This window comes from Aquila chrysaetos, assembly GCF_900496995.4.
Source record: "Aquila chrysaetos chrysaetos chromosome W unlocalized genomic scaffold, bAquChr1.4 W_unloc_7, whole genome shotgun sequence".
NCBI lineage: Eukaryota > Metazoa > Chordata > Aves > Accipitriformes > Accipitridae > Aquila > Aquila chrysaetos.
The window spans coordinates 206,967-227,492 of NW_024470327.1; the positions used below are offsets into that span (position 1 = coordinate 206,967).

General features: G+C 47.9%; 1 protein-coding gene across 1 annotated transcript; it reads right to left on the reverse strand.

Annotated features, from left to right (window-relative positions):
- Positions 1 to 306: 306 nt before the first annotated feature.
- Positions 307 to 10,875, reverse strand: LOC115337849 (translation initiation factor IF-2-like). The gene is made up of 4 exons (XM_030006257.2): positions 10,807 to 10,875; positions 1,814 to 2,029; positions 1,420 to 1,703; positions 307 to 850 (listed from the first exon to the last, which is right to left on the reverse strand). The coding sequence occupies exons 1-4, from the start codon at positions 10,873 to 10,875 to the stop codon at positions 622 to 624; spliced, it is 798 nt and encodes a 265-aa protein (XP_029862117.1). The 3' UTR covers positions 307 to 621.
- Between the last annotated feature and the right edge of the window lie 9,651 nt (positions 10,876 to 20,526).

Sequence of the window (20,526 nt, forward strand, 5' to 3'; positions counted from 1 at the left end):
GCCCCCCCACCCCCCTGCCCTTGCCTTTTTTTAATTCTTTATCTCGCTGTCAGGGGCTGCGGACCAGGCAGAGGTGGCGGTGGCCACATCCCCCCCACCCAGCCACCTGAAGGAGGGCGGGTGACTTTAGAGCCCTGCGGGTGGCGGCCCTGCACCCTGCCTCTCCCGGGCAGGGCTTCTTCTTGATCCACCCACATTCAAGCAAAAGCCGGTTCGTCCCGGTCATCCAGCTCTGCCATGATGGGCAGCCGAGGGGTCGCGCAGCCCTCGTGCGTTCCCCGCCTGTCGGTCGTCACCGGATGCTCCTTTTGCCCACACCTTCCCCCTACCCCACTGCGTTTTCCCGGGACGGGCCTCCGTCCCGAGAAAGCCTCTCCAAGGACACGGCCGGCCTCCGCGGGACGGCAGTCTCGCAGGCCTCTGAAAAACGTCAGTCGGCTGCGCTGCCTGACAAGCGGTCCCCGTGGCCGAGGCTGACTTTAGCCGAGCATCCTCGGAGACGAGGAGCTCACGTGGCCGCCGTGCTGGCTGACCGGCCCACCCTGGGGCCGTTTCCCCCCCCCGGCTCCCGTCACTGAAGGAGTGGCCCCCCACCGCCACCTAAGGCCGCTGGGCCCATCCTCACCACTCGAACGCATCCCGCTGGTGACAGAGCCGCCGCCGGCCCTCTGTTAGAAGTGCGTCGCGCCTCTCCGGCAGCCCTGGCTGGGGCCCTGGGGCCCCAGGTCTCTGCCCAGGCCGAGGCACGCGGCTGCTGCTTTCCCAGGGACGGGTCCGACCGGGAGCCGAGCGCATCGCCCGTAGGCAGGCACGGGCGCAGGCCGGACGTCGACGCGGCCGACCACGCGGGCTGCAAGAGAGAAAGCGGCGTTAGCGACGTAGTTACAATTCTTTCTCATTTCCCTCTGCCTGCGCGCCCGCACCCCGCCAAAACGGACCCCTGGCCCGAACGCCCACCGCCCGCTGCTGCACGCGCTCACCCGCCCGAACAGGGCCGCAGGCCGAACCCTCCGCCCGCCGCCGCGCTCCCACACGTGCGCTCACGCACGCGCACCCCCGAACAGGCCCCCCCACCACCACCCGGCCGGAACCACCCGCCCGCCGCCTCGCTCACACAGACACGCACGCACCCCCCCCCCCCCCGAAACAGGTCCCCGCCCCAAACCTCCCGCCCGCCACCGCATCCACTCGCACGTGCCTACACACGTGCGCACCCCCCCCCGCGACAGGCCCCCCCAGCCCAAACCCTCCACCCGCTGCCCCGCTCACAGTCGTGTGCTCAAGACGTGCACGCGCGCGCCCCCCCTCCGAAACAGGCCCCCGGGCCGACCCCCGCCCCGGGCCCGCCGCTGCACGCACTAGCGCGTGCGCGCACACGCACCGCCCCCCCCCCGCGCAGCCCCCCCCCCCATCCCTCCCCTTGCCACGCAGTTCGCGGCGAGCCTGGCTGCCCCTGCTCCCGCCTTCCGCCACCAGGTTTGCCGCCCCGGGGATGGAAGGCGGGAGACTTTAGGACCCTGCGGCGTCCCTGCCGGCTCCGTGCCCGGGCGGGAGAGGGGAGTCCCCGGCGCCGTGCCGTCTCTAAACCCCAGCTGCCGAGTCGCTATCCTGCCGTGCCCATGCCCCGGCTCCCGCCTTTCTTTCTCAGTCAGCCACGCAATCGCCCTGTTGCACTCCTGCCCGCCCCCGCCGCGGGTGGAAAACTAAACGACCGGGAGAGGGGGAGGACGGGGGACAGAAGTAAAAAAAACTCCAACCGATCCAAACAGAAATCTTCTCCGAAAAGAGACACCATCCCCCCTCGCCAGCCTACCTCTGCGCCAGGCTCCCCGCCTGCTCGCCAGCCGCTCTCGCCCGCCTCTTTGCCAGCCTCCTTTCCCTGCCGCTGCTGCCGCCACGACTGAGCAGCAGACCGTTGCCGTGGCGGGAAACACCACAGTTTCCGGGGGCCCCGTTGCCGGGCTGCAGACCACCACCCCCTCCCCCCGCCCTGTCTCCGGGGCGCCGGAGAGTCTGCGATCGGGTGGAGCTACTGGCCTGCAGGTCCGGGACTGCAGCGCGGGGAGGGAGGGGGAGCACACCCCTGCAGCGGTGCGTGTATCTGTTTGTGCTTGCGTCGCTCTGTGTGTGTGTGTGTGTGTGTGTGTAAAATTTTTTGAAAAACTGGTTTTTGTTAATATTTGTGAGAAATGCACTCACGCTGAATTTCATGAATTTTACAAGTTTATTAGAGGACAAAAGCAAACAGCGCTGGGCGCATGGTCAAAACCAGAGGCGCACCGCTTATACCCGAACTCGCCTTTTTATACACTGTGTCTGTGGCGTTTCAAAGGGGTTATTTTAATATTTCAGGTATCTATTAACATAACTCCACCCCAGACCACCCCCCACTTTGCACGCGTCTCTTGTGGTTAGGAGGGGCCTTCGGGGATCTGCAAGGGATGAAGTCAGTAGTCTTCCTCTGGCTGCACTTTTCACCCTGTCGTTTTCCTCCAGTCACACTTTTCAATATTTTCACATTAAACTTCTGGTTTTCCTTTGTTCTTCTCGTATCTTTCATGTCAAATAATCTTTGACCCCCAAAATGCTGTTCTCATGCTAACAAATCACTCCTTATCTTCTTACTTGTGTTCTCAATTTTACTCGTCCTTGAGTCCATATGTCTGTTTTTCTGTGTTTTCACAAATCTATCTACACATCCTTTATTTACTTGAGTTACAGGATGTCTTATCAGAAGAAACTACATATTCTGCTTGTGCCCATTTATTGCCTACAAACTATAAAATACAATTGATGTCTGGAATGTATTAACTACATATTTCCCATGTTAAGGCTTAATTTAGCGGCAGTAAGGCAAACATCCTTTCGGGACGTAGCTTATGCAGTAGTTAGGCAAATTTCAGTGTTCTCGTTTTGCAAAAGCCAATATACATTTCACAATTCCACCTCTGTTTCCCTCATCATTTGGCTTGAGCTATACTCTCTCTTAATCCTTTTTATTCTTTCATTCCTTTTGAAAATCAACTTCGCCTCCTCCATTGGGTCTTCTCCTTTATACACCCTTTTTAGGACCATTATTCTTTCAGCATTATTTTGACTTGCCCTTTTAGGATCCATGGGTATGCTAACAATTTGCATTCCTTGCACTATACTAGTAATTAGTCGTATTAAGCAAGGTATAAGACATGGTAGGAAGAAAAGACCTGCTACAGCACACAGAAGGAAGAACCCCACCTTCTTCCACCACGCAACACCCAGTAATCCATCCCACCAGCTACTATCAAGCATAGATTTCCATTTTTGTACTTGCACATGAGCTATTTTCCTGATGTCTTTAGCTAGGTCTTTTACAGCTTCCCCATTATCGTCTATTTGCCGGCAACAATCTGATGAATTGAATTTTCCACACACTCCCCCTTCTTTGGCCAATAAATAATCTAGGGCTAGCTGATTTTGATATACTGCGGCTCTAGTTTGTGACTGTTGTTTAGTTATCAATTCCAGTGCCGTAGCCGTTTTATTGGTAATCGCCTCTACCACTGCCTGCAACCTAATTATATGATTTAACATATAGATTGGGGTCCTATAAACCCAACTACCATCCTGAGCCCATGTGGCTGGTCCGTAAGTTTCTATGATTCTCTCTGGTGGCCAGTCATCCTCTCTCCACCTTTGTGCTCCTCAAATGAAATCTCTTTTGTTCCTTCATAAATTATCATATATCGGAACCCCTAATTCTCCCCCTCGTTGTAATGGGAGTAGAAAGAACCCTGGCTGTAAAATCCCCCATGTACAACTCCCTTTCCAATCCTTTGATAACTCCGTATAGGCCCGTTTACCACAAATCCAGAACAATCCATCTGGGGCTTTCCATTCCATATCGGTATTGTTAATGTTATCCCAATACCTTTTGATTTCGTCTATCCCCTCAAAGGGATTACCTTTCCCCTGGGTTTTATTGCACCAGAAAAGTTCTGTCATATTATCAAATGTACAATTGGAGTTGTTTGGTCCGGACCAATAGCCGTCTGGAGCCTCGGGCCACCGCCATTCACTAGATCCATTGGTTGCCTTCATTCTTTTACAAGGTGACGTGCCTACTCGAGTCCTAAATTTTCCTTTCCCCGTTCTCCAGATACACTCACCTCCAGTCACGGTGGAACTTAATATCCACCCTTCAGGTCTGTGATCCCAGGAAGCCTTTGTACGGTTCCATCTTAGGATATCTTGAACCCTTAGACTACTCCCTTTCCATGGCCATTCTTCTGTCATTAGGGCTCTGCCACATATCCAGCAGTTAGTTACATTTAATTCCTTACTTATTCTTTCTACAAGGTCTATAAACAAATTCTGTCCTAACCTAGGGAGCTGTAAATCATCTTCCAACAAGTTCCTTATACTTTTATACAAATCACTGTAGCTTTGGGGTTTAATCTGAGGTTGAGTGATCAACTTTACACATTTTTTTACTATTTCTTCTTTTTTCATATCTTGTACACCCCCGCCGTCAGAGATGTCCCAGTGACCTGCTTTGGTGAAACAAATCCACTGCTCCCCTCTCGGGCAGCTCACCCCATTTTTAATTCCCCCTTTTCCTAAGCTTTCCGCTACCCAAAGTTCAAGATTCCCAATTTTGCAAGTTTCCAATTTTGGAATCTCATAGCAAACCTTATTAATATGTGTATGGTATGCAAGATTGGTTAATGTTTTTCCCCCCCAATTTGATTGATTGAGTGCATTTGTGGCAAGAGTTTGCAGCATTACCCCTAACAGTTAGGAGCAGTAGTAGTAGCAGGGGTCCAGTATAACATATACTTCCACTTCCTATGCCCGACGGGAGTGCAGCCCGTGGCCGGATCACTGTGGCAAGTATAGAGGTTAATCTGGTCTTGCCCCCTGCATTAGGTGCCCTTGGTTTGACAATTTCCATGCGAATCTCTTTGCGCAACATGCCAAGGTTTTATACCATTTGCTATCGAAGACTTCCCAATTTTCTGGAATCAATAATTTCCACCCACAAAACAGTTGCACAATTTGTGCACTCTCCAATCGAGTAGGGCCTAAATATTCATCATTGCTGTGACATCTCCTACAGTGGGGTTGTCTATTATATGACACACAAGACCATTTTTGATTACACCTTAAACATTCAAACATTCACATAAAACCCATCCCACATGCCCGGATCCAGGGTGCTTAATATAGGGAAGTCTGTAGCTTAAGGAAGGTAACAAAAGGTTGCTTGCTTTATCCAAATCACATGCTAATGCTAGGGTCCTGTTCCCAGGTGTTACTCGATACACCCCCGAACCACCAGTTTGTGGGGGGATTGGGTTTTGAGGTGCCCCCCCCCCCCCCCCCCCGCCCCTCGGGATCTGGGGAAAGGAATCCTCCTGGGCTGGGGACAAGGTTGTCAGAAGAAGGTCTATTCATAAAGGTTGTTTACTCAGCTTCAGCTTCAGATCTCCTGGGGTTGTTGTTAAGGTCCATTCAATCAGAGGCTCCACTGGTCCTTTTATCCTGGTGGCATGCATCCATCCACATTCAGCAGTATGAACGGCTGTCTCTGTAGTCAGCAGGACCTGAAACGGACCTTCTCATTGAGGTGTCAGAGTTTGTTCTTTCCATGTCTTTATCAGCACCCAGTCCCCAGGCTTACAAGTATGTATCTGAAAATCCAAGGGCACTGTTTGGGATAACATTCCTTGAGCTTTTAAATGTTGTAAGGCTTTTCCAATCATCTGTACATATTTTGTAACTTGTTGCTCCCCTCCCTCATAACTGATTGTTTCCCCCGTTCCCGTCATGTAAGGTAGTCCAAACATCATTTCATAAGGAGAGACTCCTATATCAGACCTTGGCTGGGTTCTAATCCTTAATAGTGCTAGTGGTAAGCACTTGACCCGTGACATTTGAGTTTCAATCATTAGTTTGCTTAGAGTTCTTTTGAGGGTTTGGTTCATTCTTTCTACTTGTCCCGAACTTTGCGGGTGCCATGGGGTATGTAACTCCCACCGTATCCCTAGACTTGCCATGAGCTGTTGGACAATTCGGGAAGTGAAGTGGGTTTCCCGATCTGAATCAATTCGATTTATTAATCCATATCGGGGTATTATTTCTTCCAATAACATTTTCGATACCACATTGGTGGTTGCTCGGGCAGTAGGCATAGCTTCTACCCAATGGGTCAAGTGGTCCACTAATACTAAAAGGTACCTCCATCGATGTTCTGGAGGTAGGTCTGTAAAATATATTTGTATCGCCTGGAATGGTCGCAATGATAAACTGCGTCCTCCCCCTGGAACCTGTCTCATTATTTTCTTATTTACCTTTTGACAGGTAATACATCTATTTGTCACCTGCCTTGCTATTTCAAAAATTCCTACACACCCATATTTTCTCAAGAATTGATCACACAAGACTTGGGTTCCCCAGTGAGTACTCTGATGTATCTTCTCAAGGATACATCTAGCTAAGGGTTTTGACAACATCTGCCTTCCATCTTTCAATTTCCATATCCCTTTTTCATCTTTTTCTCCCCCAATGTTTAGTACGTCTTGTTCTTCCTTTTCAGTAAACTGAGGTACCCCATCCTCATATGGAGGGGTAAGGATAAGTAATACCTTTTCATCTCCCACCTCTGCAGCTTCTTTGGCTTCACTGTCTGCTAGATTATTTCCCCGTATTACAAATGACACTCCTTTTTGATGTCCTCTCACGTGTACTACCGCTATTTCCTCAGGACACTTTAAGGCCTCCAATACCTCTTTAATTAATTCTTCATGTACCAAATTCTTCCCTTTCGAGTTTAATAACCCTCGTTCTTCCCATATTTTCCTGAACGTATGTACTACACCAAATGCATACTTGGAATCTGTAAATATGGTTCCCTTTTTCCCTTCTAAAAGTCGTAAGGCTCGATTCAATGCATATAATTCACAGGATTGGGCTGACCAATGTGAGGGTATTTTCCCTTTCTCTATTGTCTGCATTTTTGAGCCATCAACCACCGCATATCCAGATATGCGTTTGCCCCGTATGCATCTAGAGGATCCGTCTATAAAATACTTTTCTCCTTCCTCTAATTCTTGTTCCATCAGATCCTCCCGTACTTTGGCCTGATAATGTATGACTTCTAAACAGTCATGTGCAAGAGGCTCCATAGGGTCCCCATACAAGAATTGAGCTGGATTTAAACTAGTACTGGTAGTAATAACTAGTTCAGGACTATTAATTAATATAGCTTCATACTTCAAAATTCGGGAGTCAGTCAGCCATTTCTCTGCCTTCTGGTTCAATATATTCCTAACAGCATGAGGAGTATAAACTATCAGTTTACCCCCGAAGGTTAGCTTTCGACTCTCTTCAACCAACATTGCTGTGGCTGCTATGGCTTGAATACATATTGGCCATCCTTTGCTTACTGGATCTAGTAATTTGGATAAGTAGGCCACGGGTTTTTTTAGAACCCCCCCACTCTTGGGTTAGGACTCCATAAGCCACCCCCTTTTCCACATTCAGAAATAGTTGAAAGGGTTGCATCAATGATGGTAAATTTAAGACAGGGGCCTTACTTAGTTTTTCTTTAATCTGTTCCAGTCTTTGGTCATCTTTTTCAGTCCATATTACCTGGTCCCCTGCTGTTAATTCTTCATACAAAAATTTTACCATTTTGCTATACCCATCAATCCATAACCTACAATATCCCAATAAGCCTAACAACTTTCTCACTTCTCTTTTTGAAGTCAGGGGAGGGATAGAGAGAATGCCTTTTATTCTGTCAGGATCCAATTTTCTGGTCCCTTGACTTAGCCAATGTCCCAGGTATTTAACCTCTTGCTTTACAAATTGCAGTTTCTTTTTTGAAACCCTTAACCCAAAAAATTCAGGAGGGCAACAGTAGTTGTCCTTACTTCCTCTTGGGTTTCTCCAGAAATTAACAAATCATCCACATATTGGATAATTGACGTTCCTTCATTATTAGAAAAAAATTGCAATAATTTCTCTAAGGCTTGCCCAAACAGGTTGGGGGACTCCGTAAAACCCCTGTGGTAGTTTTGTCTACCTCAGTTGCTGTTTACGGCGGGTCTCAGGGTCTTCCCATTCAAAGGCAAATATATCTCTGCTTTCCTCGGCTAACGGGCAAGCCCAAAAGGCGTCCTTTAAATCAATTACACTATACCATTGGTGAGTTTGTGGGATATGGCTAAGGAGGGTGTAGGGATTGGATACCATGGGGAATTGGGTCAGGGTCCTTTTATTGACTTCTCTTAGGTCCTGGACCAGTCAGTAGCTTCCGTCCCCTTTCCTTACTGGTAAGATAGGAGTATTATGAGGAGACATGCATGGTTCTAAAGTCCCACTCCGAATTAGTCCATCTATGACTGGTTTTAATCTTTCTCTCCCTTCCTTGGAAATAGGGTATTGATGAACCCTAATGGGGTATTCTGGGTGTTCTATGTTAACTGTTATGGGGTCAATATTTAATCCCCCTCTGTTGTCTTCGGTGGCCCAGACTTCGGGTTTAATTTGTGCCTCATCTTCCGAGGTTAACTGCAATATTCTTACTTTCATTCGTCCTTCCTCTGGCATTACCCCTATCCCCAGTTGAAGTTGTAAGTCTCGTCCTAGCAAATTACATCCAGCCCGCGGAACTATTAATAAATCCCCTACCCTTATACGGGTCTTACTTTCCACCATTATATTTTTAATTACTGATGCCTTAAATCCCTCCCCTTTTGCCCCCAATACTTTTATAGTTTCGCTACTTTCTTCACACCCTTTTGGAATTCGGGTAACACAGGTGCGCTCTGCCCCTGTGTCCACTAGAAATTCTAATGTTTCCTCCTGGGGTTCTACCTTTAATTTTATCAAGGGCTCAAACCGATGTTCATTCCCCAGGAAGAAGAGCCCCTGACACCCCTAGTCCTGTTGTTCCTCCGCAAAGGTCCTCAGATCTCTTGCCCTTTTAGGACATTCTCATTTAAAATGTCCTGATTTTCTGCAATAAAAGCACTCAAGCTCCCTATTTGGCCCCTTCTGTCCGCTTGCTCGTTGGGGTTGTGAGCCGGGTGGCCCAACTCAGCCTGGTCTCAGGGCACTCGGTCCCTGGTTCTTGTTTTTCTTAGCACCCTCAGGACGTCTCACAGAATTAGACTCTCACATAGTCGCTACCATAATCTTAGCCTTTGCCTTTGCCTTTTCAGCATCCCTCCGTACGTATACCTTTTGTGCCTCTCACAGCAACTCCTGCAGCCCTCGATCCTGCCAATCCTCTAACTTTTCTAGCTTCTTTCTGATATCTGGCCAGGCATGTGTCACAAAATTTACCCTTAGCAGGGTTTGTCCTGCAGGGCTCATCGGATCTATGCCTGAGTACTGTTGCATATTCCTCTGGAGCCTTTCCAGCCAATCAGTGGGCGTTTCATCTTTTCCCTGCTGACTATCAAAAGCTTTATTTACATTCTGTCCCCTAGGCGCCGCTTCTTTAATACCCTTAATTATTAGGTTTCGATAATCATTCAGGTGCTGTCTTCCAACCCCCTCGTTATGGTTCCAATTAGGGGCAGCTATCGGCATCTTTTGTTCCCCTGAGGGTCCCTGCTGGTTTTCCCTTTCCCATATTTTTATTCCTGCTACTCGGATCATCTGTCTTTCTTCTAAAGAAAATAAAATTCCCATAATAGACTGCATTTCTTCCCAGGTATATATATTTGGACCTAAAAATTGGTCAAATTGTTCCACCAAACCCAGGGGGTCGTCTAAGAGACCTTTCATTTCTTTCTTAAAATTTCGCACTTCCATGGAGGTTAGTGGGGCATTGACGAATCCAATACCCCCTTGCACCCCCCGCAAAGGAACTTCCTGTAATGGAAATAGGGTCACATCCTTTTTAGGGGGTCCTTCTTCCAAATCACTAACCTCACCTATTACCATTATGTTGGCAGTTCGTCTCCTGGCTTGCGTAGGTGTAGTGTGGGGGACCCTTCTTCCCCTCCTACCCCGGTATCTTCCCTCATCACTTGCCCCCATATTCTCTGGGGAGGCATCATCTGCCTCTTCTCCCTCCTGTGAAGATGCCCCTGGGACTGGATTATATGGAGGAGGTAAATGGTCTAATGGGTCCCATCGTTTAGAGTTGTCTGCCTCCTGTTGTTCTTTAAGTTTTAGTATATTAACCCCGGTTGGCCATATTTCCCCTTTCCAGCATGAGGCATATTCACTTTCTTCTGGATCGAGGGGCTCCTTACTATTTACATAAACGTTTAAAGCCTGGCATATCCACCCCTCAAAGGACCCGTATAGGGGCCAAAACAAATTATCGGGTCTAATCTTCTCTTTCGTCCACTTGATCATACAATAATGTATCATTTTTATTTTGTCTTTCCCCTTAGTACAGGGACTATTATCCCAGTTAGATAATTTAATCCCCAGAGGACTGTCTGGGGGTATATCCGTAGGTACCTTTTTGCTCTCTTCCTTCCTGGGACCTGTCTGTTTACTTGACCCCTGTCCCATGTTCCCGAGGTCCACTCTTTCCAGTCCACTCGCTTCACCCCTTCACCGGCCAAGTCCCTCGCGGGAGATTGGAAACGCAGTTATAAGGGCTCCGCTCTCACTTCATAGGTCCGGAGACCATCTGGCCCACGTCTCAGTCACACACTCACCAACCTCAATCCCGCCCGACCGAATAATACTTACAGTCCTTTTCTTACTCGGGTCTTCGTGCACAAGAATTACGGGCAACCGTGGTGATAGGGAGCTCCGTCTTTGCCTTTACCCTATAATATGGCTGAAAAATTTCACCTGTATTCTGAGGGGCTTCCGAGGGTCCTCTCCCAAGCCGCTGAAATCAACAGGGCGCCTCTTGTTCATGGTCCTCTGGAGTCGCTGCAGACAAGGTGATCACGTTGGGGTCACCAATTTGTGAGAAATGCACTCACGCTGAATTTCATGAATTTTACAAGTTTATTAGAGGACAAAAGCAAACAGCGCTGGGCGCATGGTCAAAACCAGAGGCGCACCGCTTATACCCGAACTCGCCTTTTTATACACTGTGTCTGTGGCGTTTCAAAGGGGTTATTTTAATATTTCAGGTATCTATTAACATAACTCCACCCCAGACCACCCCCCACTTTGCACGCGTCTCTTGTGGTTAGGAGGGGCCTTCGGGGATCTGCAAGGGATGAAGTCAGTAGTCTTCCTCTGGCTGCACTTTTCACCCTGTCGTTTTCCTCCAGTCACACTTTTCAATATTTTCACATTAAACTTCTGGTTTTCCTTTGTTCTTCTCGTATCTTTCATGTCAAATAATCTTTGACCCCCAAAATGCTGTTCTCATGCTAACAAATCACTCCTTATCTTCTTACTTGTGTTCTCAATTTTACTCGTCCTTGAGTCCATATGTCTGTTTTTCTGTGTTTTCACAAATCTATCTACACATCCTTTATTTACTTGAGTTACAGGATGTCTTATCAGAAGAAACTACATATTCTGCTTGTGCCCATTTATTGCCTACAAACTATAAAATACAATTGATGTCTGGAATGTATTAACTACATATTTCCCATGTTAAGGCTTAATTTAGCGGCAGTGAGGCAAACATCCTTTCGGGACGTAGCTTATGCAGTAGTTAGGCAAATTTCAGTGTTCTCGTTTTGCAAAAGCCAATATACATTTCACAATATTTTATTGATATTTTCTACCGAAATCAGTAAAGGTGAAATAACTCTTGCATCAGACAGTACGTTTAAACATGCTCCCTTGTTGTAGAAGTGGTTCAATCTTGGGAAGGGGAGGGGGAAAGAAATGCCGTCCGGGAGAACTGGGTCAGGGTGGCCCTTTTACCAGATTCGCTTAAATCTAAAAGAAAAAAAAAAAACCAAAAACGAAAAAACGAACCAAAATTAGGTGCACCTGCTCCCCCGCCTCCCCCCGCCCAGGAGCACCGAGCGGCCACCAGGTCTACCTGGCTCCGGAGACCAGCACAGCCGCCGGCGGTGCCCGGAGAACGTGGGGTGTCACTGCTGGAGCGGCTGGTGGAAAGGGCTGCCAGGTCTACCCGGCTCCGGCGGTACTTGGCCGCATTTCTAGGGCTGGGAGGTAGACCTGATAGCCCCGCCACTTTCTCAGAGCTGGCGAAAGGGTCGCTGGTTTTTGCTGCCTCCAGTTACATCATCGTAAAAGTCGGTGTCATTGGCAGGTCTCTCTGGTGGGCAGGCACGGCACTCTTGGAGCTGGCTGGGGGTGGGGACGTGATCTCCCATACTATAGGAGCTGGTGGTGACTGGTACACGGAGCAGCGCTAGTGAGCGGCTGCAATGCTTACGGCTCAGCCGGCAAAGTGGGGCGCTGGGCGGCCGTTGTGGTGGTGGTTTCCCTTGGTGGTTCGGCTTGTTTTCTGTCTGTTCGGCATGGTTGTCTCCTGGTGTTTTCCAAGGAAGCCAGCCGGGCGCCTGTGAGGGTCAGGCAGGCTCCGGTGGCTGTTGACCGACTGGCGCGAGAGGTAAAGGTGGATTCCGCAGGGCAAAGCCCGGTGGCCAGTTGCAGCCACTGGCACTCAAACGCTGGAAGACAGGGGGAGTAGAGCCCACCTCGGCTTTCCCCTGGCCCCGGAGGGCCCAATGATGGCAAAGGTGAGTGCTGGTATAGGCGAGGGCAGATGCCCGTGAGCGTCCAGCCCGCCGCAGCCGCTGCCGGCTCCTGAGGGCCTGGGGATGGGCGGGCGAGGTGGCAGCACCTCGTCCTTTTTTCTCTGGCCTTAAGCCGGAGCCCGCAAAGCGGGAAGAAAATTGCGGCTGTACCTGGTGGCTGGCAAGCCGAATGCACGTGGCTGGGGGTGTCTAGCATCAGTGGCATTCCCCGGCCCCGAACACCCGTGCGTGGCCTGGGTCCAGGCGTGTTTCTTTTTTTTCTTCCCAAATGGCAAGCGGTTGCCTGTGGGGCAGGCAAAGACCGGCAGCCGGTGGTGGTTGCCGGCACTTGAACACTGGAAGAGCTGGGGGGAGTTGAGCCTGCCATGGCCTTCCCCCGGTCCCGTTGACCTCAAGGGAATCATTGTCTGGAGCCGGGTGGCCCGTGGCACCTCCCGCTCCCCAATGTGACTGATCCAGACCCACAGGCAGCGCCCGCTGAGGCGTCCCCGGGTGCGTTGGAGAGCCTCCACGGCGGGCCGGCTCTGCCGGTGTTGAGGCTGTTGGAGCACCTCTCGCAGGCGTTGCCCTCTCACTCGCACGCAGAGCCCCCGCACCTGCCGTCCACCCCCGGGTGGTGGCGGGTGCGAGTGGCCGTTGCTGTCCCAGGACCCGTGGCCGTGGGGCCTCCGCTCCTTCCCCTTTTCCCTTTCCTTACTGATCAATGAGGCCTTTCGGGTCGCGTCGGAGAGGGCCCTCGGCGGGCCGGCTCTTCTGTGCTCCCCGTAATAGGGAGTCACGGCACTGCCCGGCATTCAGGCAGGGTGGTCTCCTTTCCAATTCGCTTCCCGTTGCATGCAAAGTGTTGTCCTCCACCCCCCGAGCGAAGGGGGCCGCAATGGCGGCAGTGTCGTCCTCCCCTGCTCAGTGGGGTTCCTTGGGCTTCTTTACTGAACTGGGCTGTGTGACGGCCGCGTGGCCCCGCGAGTCCTCAGGTGTCCTAAAACACACGAGGCGCCGGTGCTGGCCTCAGTCTGGGTACCCATGGGTGCCGGCCGTGAGCAGCGCTGGGCGGTGGGGCGGCTGAGCCGAGAAAACAGGGAAAGGCGGCGAGTATAGGCTGCACCTGCCCAGGTGGGCCCCGAGGCATGCCGCGGGCGGCAGGGGGGCATCCCCCTCCGCCGCTGCCGTCTCTGCCGCGTCAGCTTTTCGTGCCGCTCCCCCGCCTGCTGCAGAGCGAGCCGCCCTGGCAGAGGGCCTCGGTCCCAGGGTCGCGCCCGTCTCGGCGGGTCGCTGTCTCCTCTAGCACGTCCGGTGCTCCCGCGGCAGGGGAGCGAGTCCCTCTCCCCCTCCCGCCGATCGCCTGCGATCTGCAGCCGGCAGGAGTGGCTGTTATAAAATGCACTTGGTAGCACTTTTGGTTTTCCATCATGGATCTCCTTTTCTAGAAGCTGTAACATAGATGTCTTCCTTTTAGAAAACGTAATTACTCGGAGAGTACCTTTATCCTGAGCATGCAATTTACGTTTATCCTCTGGCAAAGGAGAGGTGGGATTCATTTTGCCTGATTTCTAGCTGTCAAAAATTACTTTTCTAGTCTGAGCTTCTTTCTTAGTTGATCCAATGAATGGGAGAGTTCTGCAGAAGGAAAATTGTTCCTCCCACCCTCTTCTAGTGTTGTGGCTATAGAAAAGTAGTTTAAACTAAGCACCTGTGTTGTAGAAGGCTAATGTGGAGTGAGAAGAATTCCATCTCTTCTCTTCTTTGATAAAATCCAAAGCTTGGAAAAGTTTTCCTTTACCCATCTTTAACTTGTTTCTTTTTCCTTCCCCACCCCTCCTCCAGGGAAGCTTCTGCTAGAGGAAAGAAGGAAAAGCCTCCCTTTTTACCAGAGGAGCCATCCTCCTCCTCCTCCTCCTCCAATGATCCTGTTCCAGATGAGTTGGTTTGTCTCATTTGTAAGGATCTAATGACTGATGCAGCTGTTATTCCCTGCTGTGGAAACAGTTCTTGTGACAAATGTAAGTGTTACTCCCGTGTTTGTTAATTCAAAACATCATATCTGATTTTCTGAAAGCAGAAAGAGGAGATAATGAAATTACTTTGTTACCGGTTCTATTTAATATTTAAGTATATGCTGAATATGAAAGCGCTCTTCTCGTATAGAGGGAAAAAAAAGCCAGGAAGCTATTTCCCCTTTTTACGTGTCTAGTTAAATCTTCTTTACATGTGGAAGGATGAGTATGAGAAGAGTAGCTAATTGTGCAGGTGATTACAGTGTGAGATATTGAATGTGTTTAGTTTGTCCACAGCACCTTCTCTCATACTAAATTATATAGCCAACTCTGGGGACTTTTGGTGGTCTGCAAGAAGCGGATAGTTAGGCATTTAATCCACATTCTTCTCCACAGGAGAGTTGGTTAAAACCTTCAGAACTCAAACCTACTAATGTTTTCTCGAGATGTGTTTTATTCATTAACCTTGAGGTTGGGGACTTCTCACTGTACTAGATAGCGGGAAAAAGACTAGTTGAAACATCAAGACACAGCCTATGCTACATCTTCAGATGTTACAATAGTAAAATATCAAAACTGTATAGTTATTTGCTGCATACTAGAAATTTTTTACACTGTTGAACATTTCTAGCTTCATGCTCTGAATTCAAGACCATATTCACCCATTAATCATATGTGTGTTTTTACAATTGATGAGAACCCCCATAACTTCCTTAGTTTGGCTAAATACAATTTTGACTATTCTAATTCTACACAGGTATTAGAACAGCATTACTGGAATCTGAGGAACATACATGCCCAACGTGGCATCAGACGGATGTTTCGCCTGATGCTTTAATTCCCAACAAGTGCCTACGCCAGGTAATGTGACGACTTTTACATAAAGCGCTTGTAAGAAAAGGCTATTTGTAAAAAGCCGAAAGGGAAGAAAATATTAATTGACATCTCCTTAAGCAAGGCGTAATTGAATAAGGCTAAATTGACTTTTCAAATACACTATTTGTTGCTGTCACAGAAGCTTACGACTCTTAAGAGACAATCTGGCAAATTCAGGTCCCGCTCTTACTTAACACGATTGCCTCGCTTTCACATTTGGTGTTGACACTGAAGTACTTGAAATACAGGAACTCTTGAGTTACCAGCCATTAGTATCAGTGTTTCATGTGATGTGTTCATATATCCGTATGTTGGTTTCTTTTAGGACTGATAGCATTTACAGGAATACAGAAGTAATTTTCCTCTGTGAAGGCTTTTGTTTGTATATCTGCTGAAGTTTCATCTTACCCTTTTTGTAAATGTTTTTCTGCCTCTAGGCTGTGAACTGTTTAAAAAAATGGAACCGGCTACACAAAAGGCTCCATCAGCAGATTCGGCAGCAACAGCAGCAGCAGCCGCTACTGCCACCGCCTCCACCACCACTCATGACTGTTACACCTCCTGCTGCTCTGGTGACTACTGCTGAACCTTCTACATCTTCCTCTCTGTCAACCAGCAGTTCGTTGGAAGAGAAGGTAAGCTTTATTTCAACATATGCAGCGATTCTTATATTTTAGTAGAGCTTATTTTCCAACTGTCTGCGTTTATTCACAAGGGCCATCAGGCTCCTGTGCGAAGACAGCCAGCATTAGCAAGTCGTCTGGGCCCTCAAGGACAATCAATACCCACCACTGGTAATGAACTGTAACTTTAGAATGTCTTTTAAAAAATTCTCTTCAGATAAACTGAATGGGATTTTTTGCTTTTTGCTCTCTCCACTCCAAAAGGTCATCCAGCGAGAGTCAGTACACTTTGCTCAGCAGGTGGCAGACCAGGCTGGGAACTGTAAGTATTCTACAGAAATTCAATGTATTACTACTACTTGTAAGCTGTTAAACGAGGCCGTAGCACTTAACTATTGCCACAGCCGATTTATAATGAAGTAAGTATGGACAGATAGTTGTGGAGAATGCAAGTGTTCGTTAATTTTTAAATGGCCTAATTTGAATTGGCTTTAACAAAGGGGATCTGTGCTTGCAGTAAAATTATTTAAAATCAAACTCCAGTACCTGACTGAAAAGGACTCTGAAAAAAAGAACTTTTTTGGAGGAAACCATAATTCCATATCAGAATTGAAAACAATTAAAGGCTCAGGTGGAAAGCCACCCTTTTGATTTCTGGCTGAACAGGGCTGTAGAAATTGATTTCCCAATAGAAGTCAGCCTCCAACATTCTTTTTCTAACAACTTAGTTGATGCTGATTGAGCAAATTCTTGGAAAAGTCACCACTGTTCTGTTATGACCATTCTGAATGTCTTCAATTTAGTCAGCCCAAATAGCCAAGCTGCTTTCTCTCAGTTGGCGAGAGAGGAGTCTGTTTTATCTATGATTGCAGGGTCGGGTCAGGTCAGTCCTTCCTTTTGGTATATATGTGTTATAGATAGCTAGATTGTAAGGGTGCCCTGTGCTTATAAAATCTTAAAGATAAATCAAAACAAACCCCAGGATCCATCCCACAGATTGTCCAAAATCTCCAATTCAGGAAGCAGGAAAATAACAATTCAGGGACAAGAGCAGGCCAAATATGTCATCGTGAGGCAACAGCATAGGAAGCGTACGTGGAAGAAGATAAAAGAGGTTTGAGAGAAGATGAGTTAATATCTGTGCCGTACGGGCTGCCGGCGGCTGTGTCTCGGCACTGCTCTTGGGCTACCGACCCAGCCTCAAGGCGGAAAAAAAAAGTAGTTTTCTCTGAATGCTGGCGTCAGGAACAAGGTGCTTTAACTTGCCAGCAGGTGCCTGCAGGCTTTTATTAGCATGAGTTTGTGCGGTAGGAATGGAAGGCGTAGCTGGTGTTACTTCAGTGAAGGTCACGGGGTTTGGGGGTTTTCTTGCTTGGTTGGATTTGATTGGTTGGTTGGTTTGGTTTGGTTTGTGCTATGAAATTTGGGGGGTTCAGGAGCTGATTTCCATTCATTCCTCCTCCCAAGTGGTAAGGGTAGAAAAGGCAGCAGTGATAAATTTCTACCCGGCTGGAGGCAAGCCGACCTCATGAGTTGGAGAGATGCATTCACAGTGAAGGCTCATGCACCGCCCTGATGGCTGAAGGCAACTCCCTGAACTGTAATAGTGTAAACTTATCCGTTGTCTCTCGGAGTATGCAGGAGAAATGGCTTGCAGCTTTGTGAAGCTATCAACAAGTGACAAAACTTGGAACAAATCAGTTTAACTTCTTGTATAACATTAGGATCTCTCGGAACAGAATGTCCTAGTTTCAGCTGGGATAGAGTTAACTGTCTTCCTAGTAGCTGGTACGGTGCTATGTTTTGAGTTCAGTATGTGAAGAATGTTGATAACGCTGATGTTTTCACTTGTTGCTAGTAGTGTTTAGACTAATGTCAAGGATTTTTCAGCTTCTCATCCCCAGCCAGCGAGAAAGCTGGAGGGGCACAAGAAGTTGGCAGAGGACACGGCCAGGGCAGCTGACCCAAACTGGCCAACGGGGTATTCCATACCATGTGCCGTCCCATCTAGTATAGGAACTGGGAAGTGGGGGCGGGGGAATTGCCGCTCGGGGACTAGCTGGGTGTCGGTCGGCGGATGGTGAGCAATTACACTGCGCATCATTTGTACATTCCAATCCTTTCATTATTGCTGTTGTCATTTTATTAGTGTTATCATTATCATTATTAGTTTCTTCTTTTCTGTTCTATTAAACTGTTCTTATCTCAACCCGTGGGTTTTGCTTCTTTTTCCTGATTTTCTCCCCCATCCCACTGGGTGGGGTGAGTGAGTGAGCGGCTGCGTGGTGCTTAGTTGCTGGCTGGGGTTAAACCACGACAAGAAGTATGCTGGAGCTGTTCACTATGGTGGACAAATCATAGCAAGAGTTGGCAACATATTTAACTGCCAGAGACTACTCATTTAAACAGAAGGCTGATGGATGAATAGGTAGTATGCCACACGTGCTAATTTCTCTCTTAAGATCTCTTCTTTGTATAAGCCTGGCAGTCTGGTACAGTTGAGAGAGAGAAGTAAGAGAGTTTTTTGGTTTTTTGTTTTTTAATTCCAAAAGGGGAACACATTCTATTGGGCATAAGTCACTCTCAGTAAAGCTTTCCAAGTGCCATTTTCCTCAACTTTTAAGTTGTGAGATCAAATTTTCAGTAATACATGCAGGCAACTGAAACATATCTACCCTTGACTATAAGAATTTGCTCTTAATAATATCTGCTGTATCTAATTGATATTGTTCTTTATGTCAATCTCTAATTATAGCCTCTAGGAAGAACGGGACAACGAAAGGCAGATGGTTGCCTTCTGGACACCGGAAAGATCTTGGATGCTAGCAAAGTCTAAAACCCATTCTTGTGTTGTGCAAACTTTCTGAAGTGCAAGTTGTATGCTGCAAGTAATGCGTAAAGCATGTAGGAAGTTGCTGCTGTAGGTGTTCTAATTTAGATGTAATGCACATCAATTAAACATAGGCTTTCCTTCTGTATTTGTTATGAAAATGATAGCATAAGAAGGAAAATATTCATTATGACTATTTTTACTTAGGAAGTGGAAGCTGACAATGCCTATAAACAAGGCAAGGCAAATTAGGTCAAGGCCTAGTTACCCTTGTAAGTGAACAGCTGTTCTGACTGGGGAGACTAGTTGATAGGACTACAGTCCTAACACCCCCCCGCTCCAGCTTTTTGGAAAACGCATAGAAAAAAGTTTGAAAAATGAGCTCATAGAGAAGGGGGGCAGGGGAACCCACTAGATGACTAAAAGCCATGTCTGTAGTTGGATAAAGCTACTCTGAGAGAGAGAAATCCATCTTCCCTCAGTGGAAGAGTAAAGGCAACAATTAGAAATAAGGAGCTGCAATAAGCTACCTTTTCAAAATCAAGTGTTGAAGCTGTCCTTTGAGCACTTCCTCATCCCATTCCAGCCAAAGTGGGTCAGATGCCTTAAATAGTTCTAAGCATCTCTCGACTAACCCAGCTAATATTTGAAGTTGTCCGTATGTGAAGTAGGAAAATGTCCTGTTTGAATAACGGCATCATTAATCCCTTTAGCCTTCGGGTCTGGATATGGGCTCTTTGACAAGCATGATGAGTTGTAGAGACCTTTTTCACGTGTCTCCCCCTTTTGCTACTAGTGTTTCTGTAGAGACCCTTGATCCATTAAGTACTGTCCTCACCTCCTGCCCCACTCCTTTCTCTCCCCTGGTTTCATCTAGTAATGCAAAGTAGGGGTTTCTTTCTCCATTTTTCACTTTCTAAAGCAAGGGTTCTGTGGTGTAAAAAAAAAGAAAGAAAAGCTCGCGCTGCTTTTAATTTAATGTTGTCCTGCCATGTCAGTCCTGTGCTGCTTCTGCTTGCAAGGGAGTCTAAGCAGACAGGGCAAGTGGAGGGTTGGAGGCAAAAATGATGCCTTGCTGTGCCTGGAGTTCCAGGGGCAGTAACCTTGTGGGCCTCCAAACCCAGGTGCCTGGTGTCCTGCTCAGCCTAACTGGGCAGTGAGCTAGCTCAAGCGGGTTTGAGCACCTTCTACAAAGAGAGCTTAACTTGTGCTGCTCTGCATGCTGACACACAGCCCTTGGATTTAGATTAAAACAGCTGCATGTACAGCTAAGCCTCTGAACTGAATAAAAATCGAACACTGTTAAGAGCACAAGGCTCTGCTAGCAACATTAGCTGCAGATTGGTTGATGTTTTCGTTCATCCTCTTCCGTAAACAAAACCAAGGTAATGCTGAATTTGCTGCAACAACTCTATTTAACAGACGACTTTGTTGTATGTCCTTCCTCTACAATTACCTATAAAGTCCTTCCAGAGTCAGTAGAAGCAACTTGGTAGCAACTTGGATCTTTTCTTATATCCAGAAATGTTTTTCTAAAAAAGTAGTTGTGA

Bases quoted from the DNA above. Each gene is read 5' to 3' on its own strand.
- LOC115337849 (XM_030006257.2), bottom strand. From the start codon at position 10,875: ATGAACAAGAGGCGCCCTGTTGATTTCAGCGGCTTGGGAGAGGACCCT. The intron at 1,704-1,813 runs GTAGGCTGGCGA...CCGGTCGTTTAG, and splicing joins GCGGGGAGCCTGGCGCAGAG to TTTTCCACCCGCGGCGGGGG. The intron at 851-1,419 runs GGGAGGGATGGG...TCTCTCTTGCAG, and splicing joins GCCGCGAACTGCGTGGCAAG to CCCGCGTGGTCGGCCGCGTC.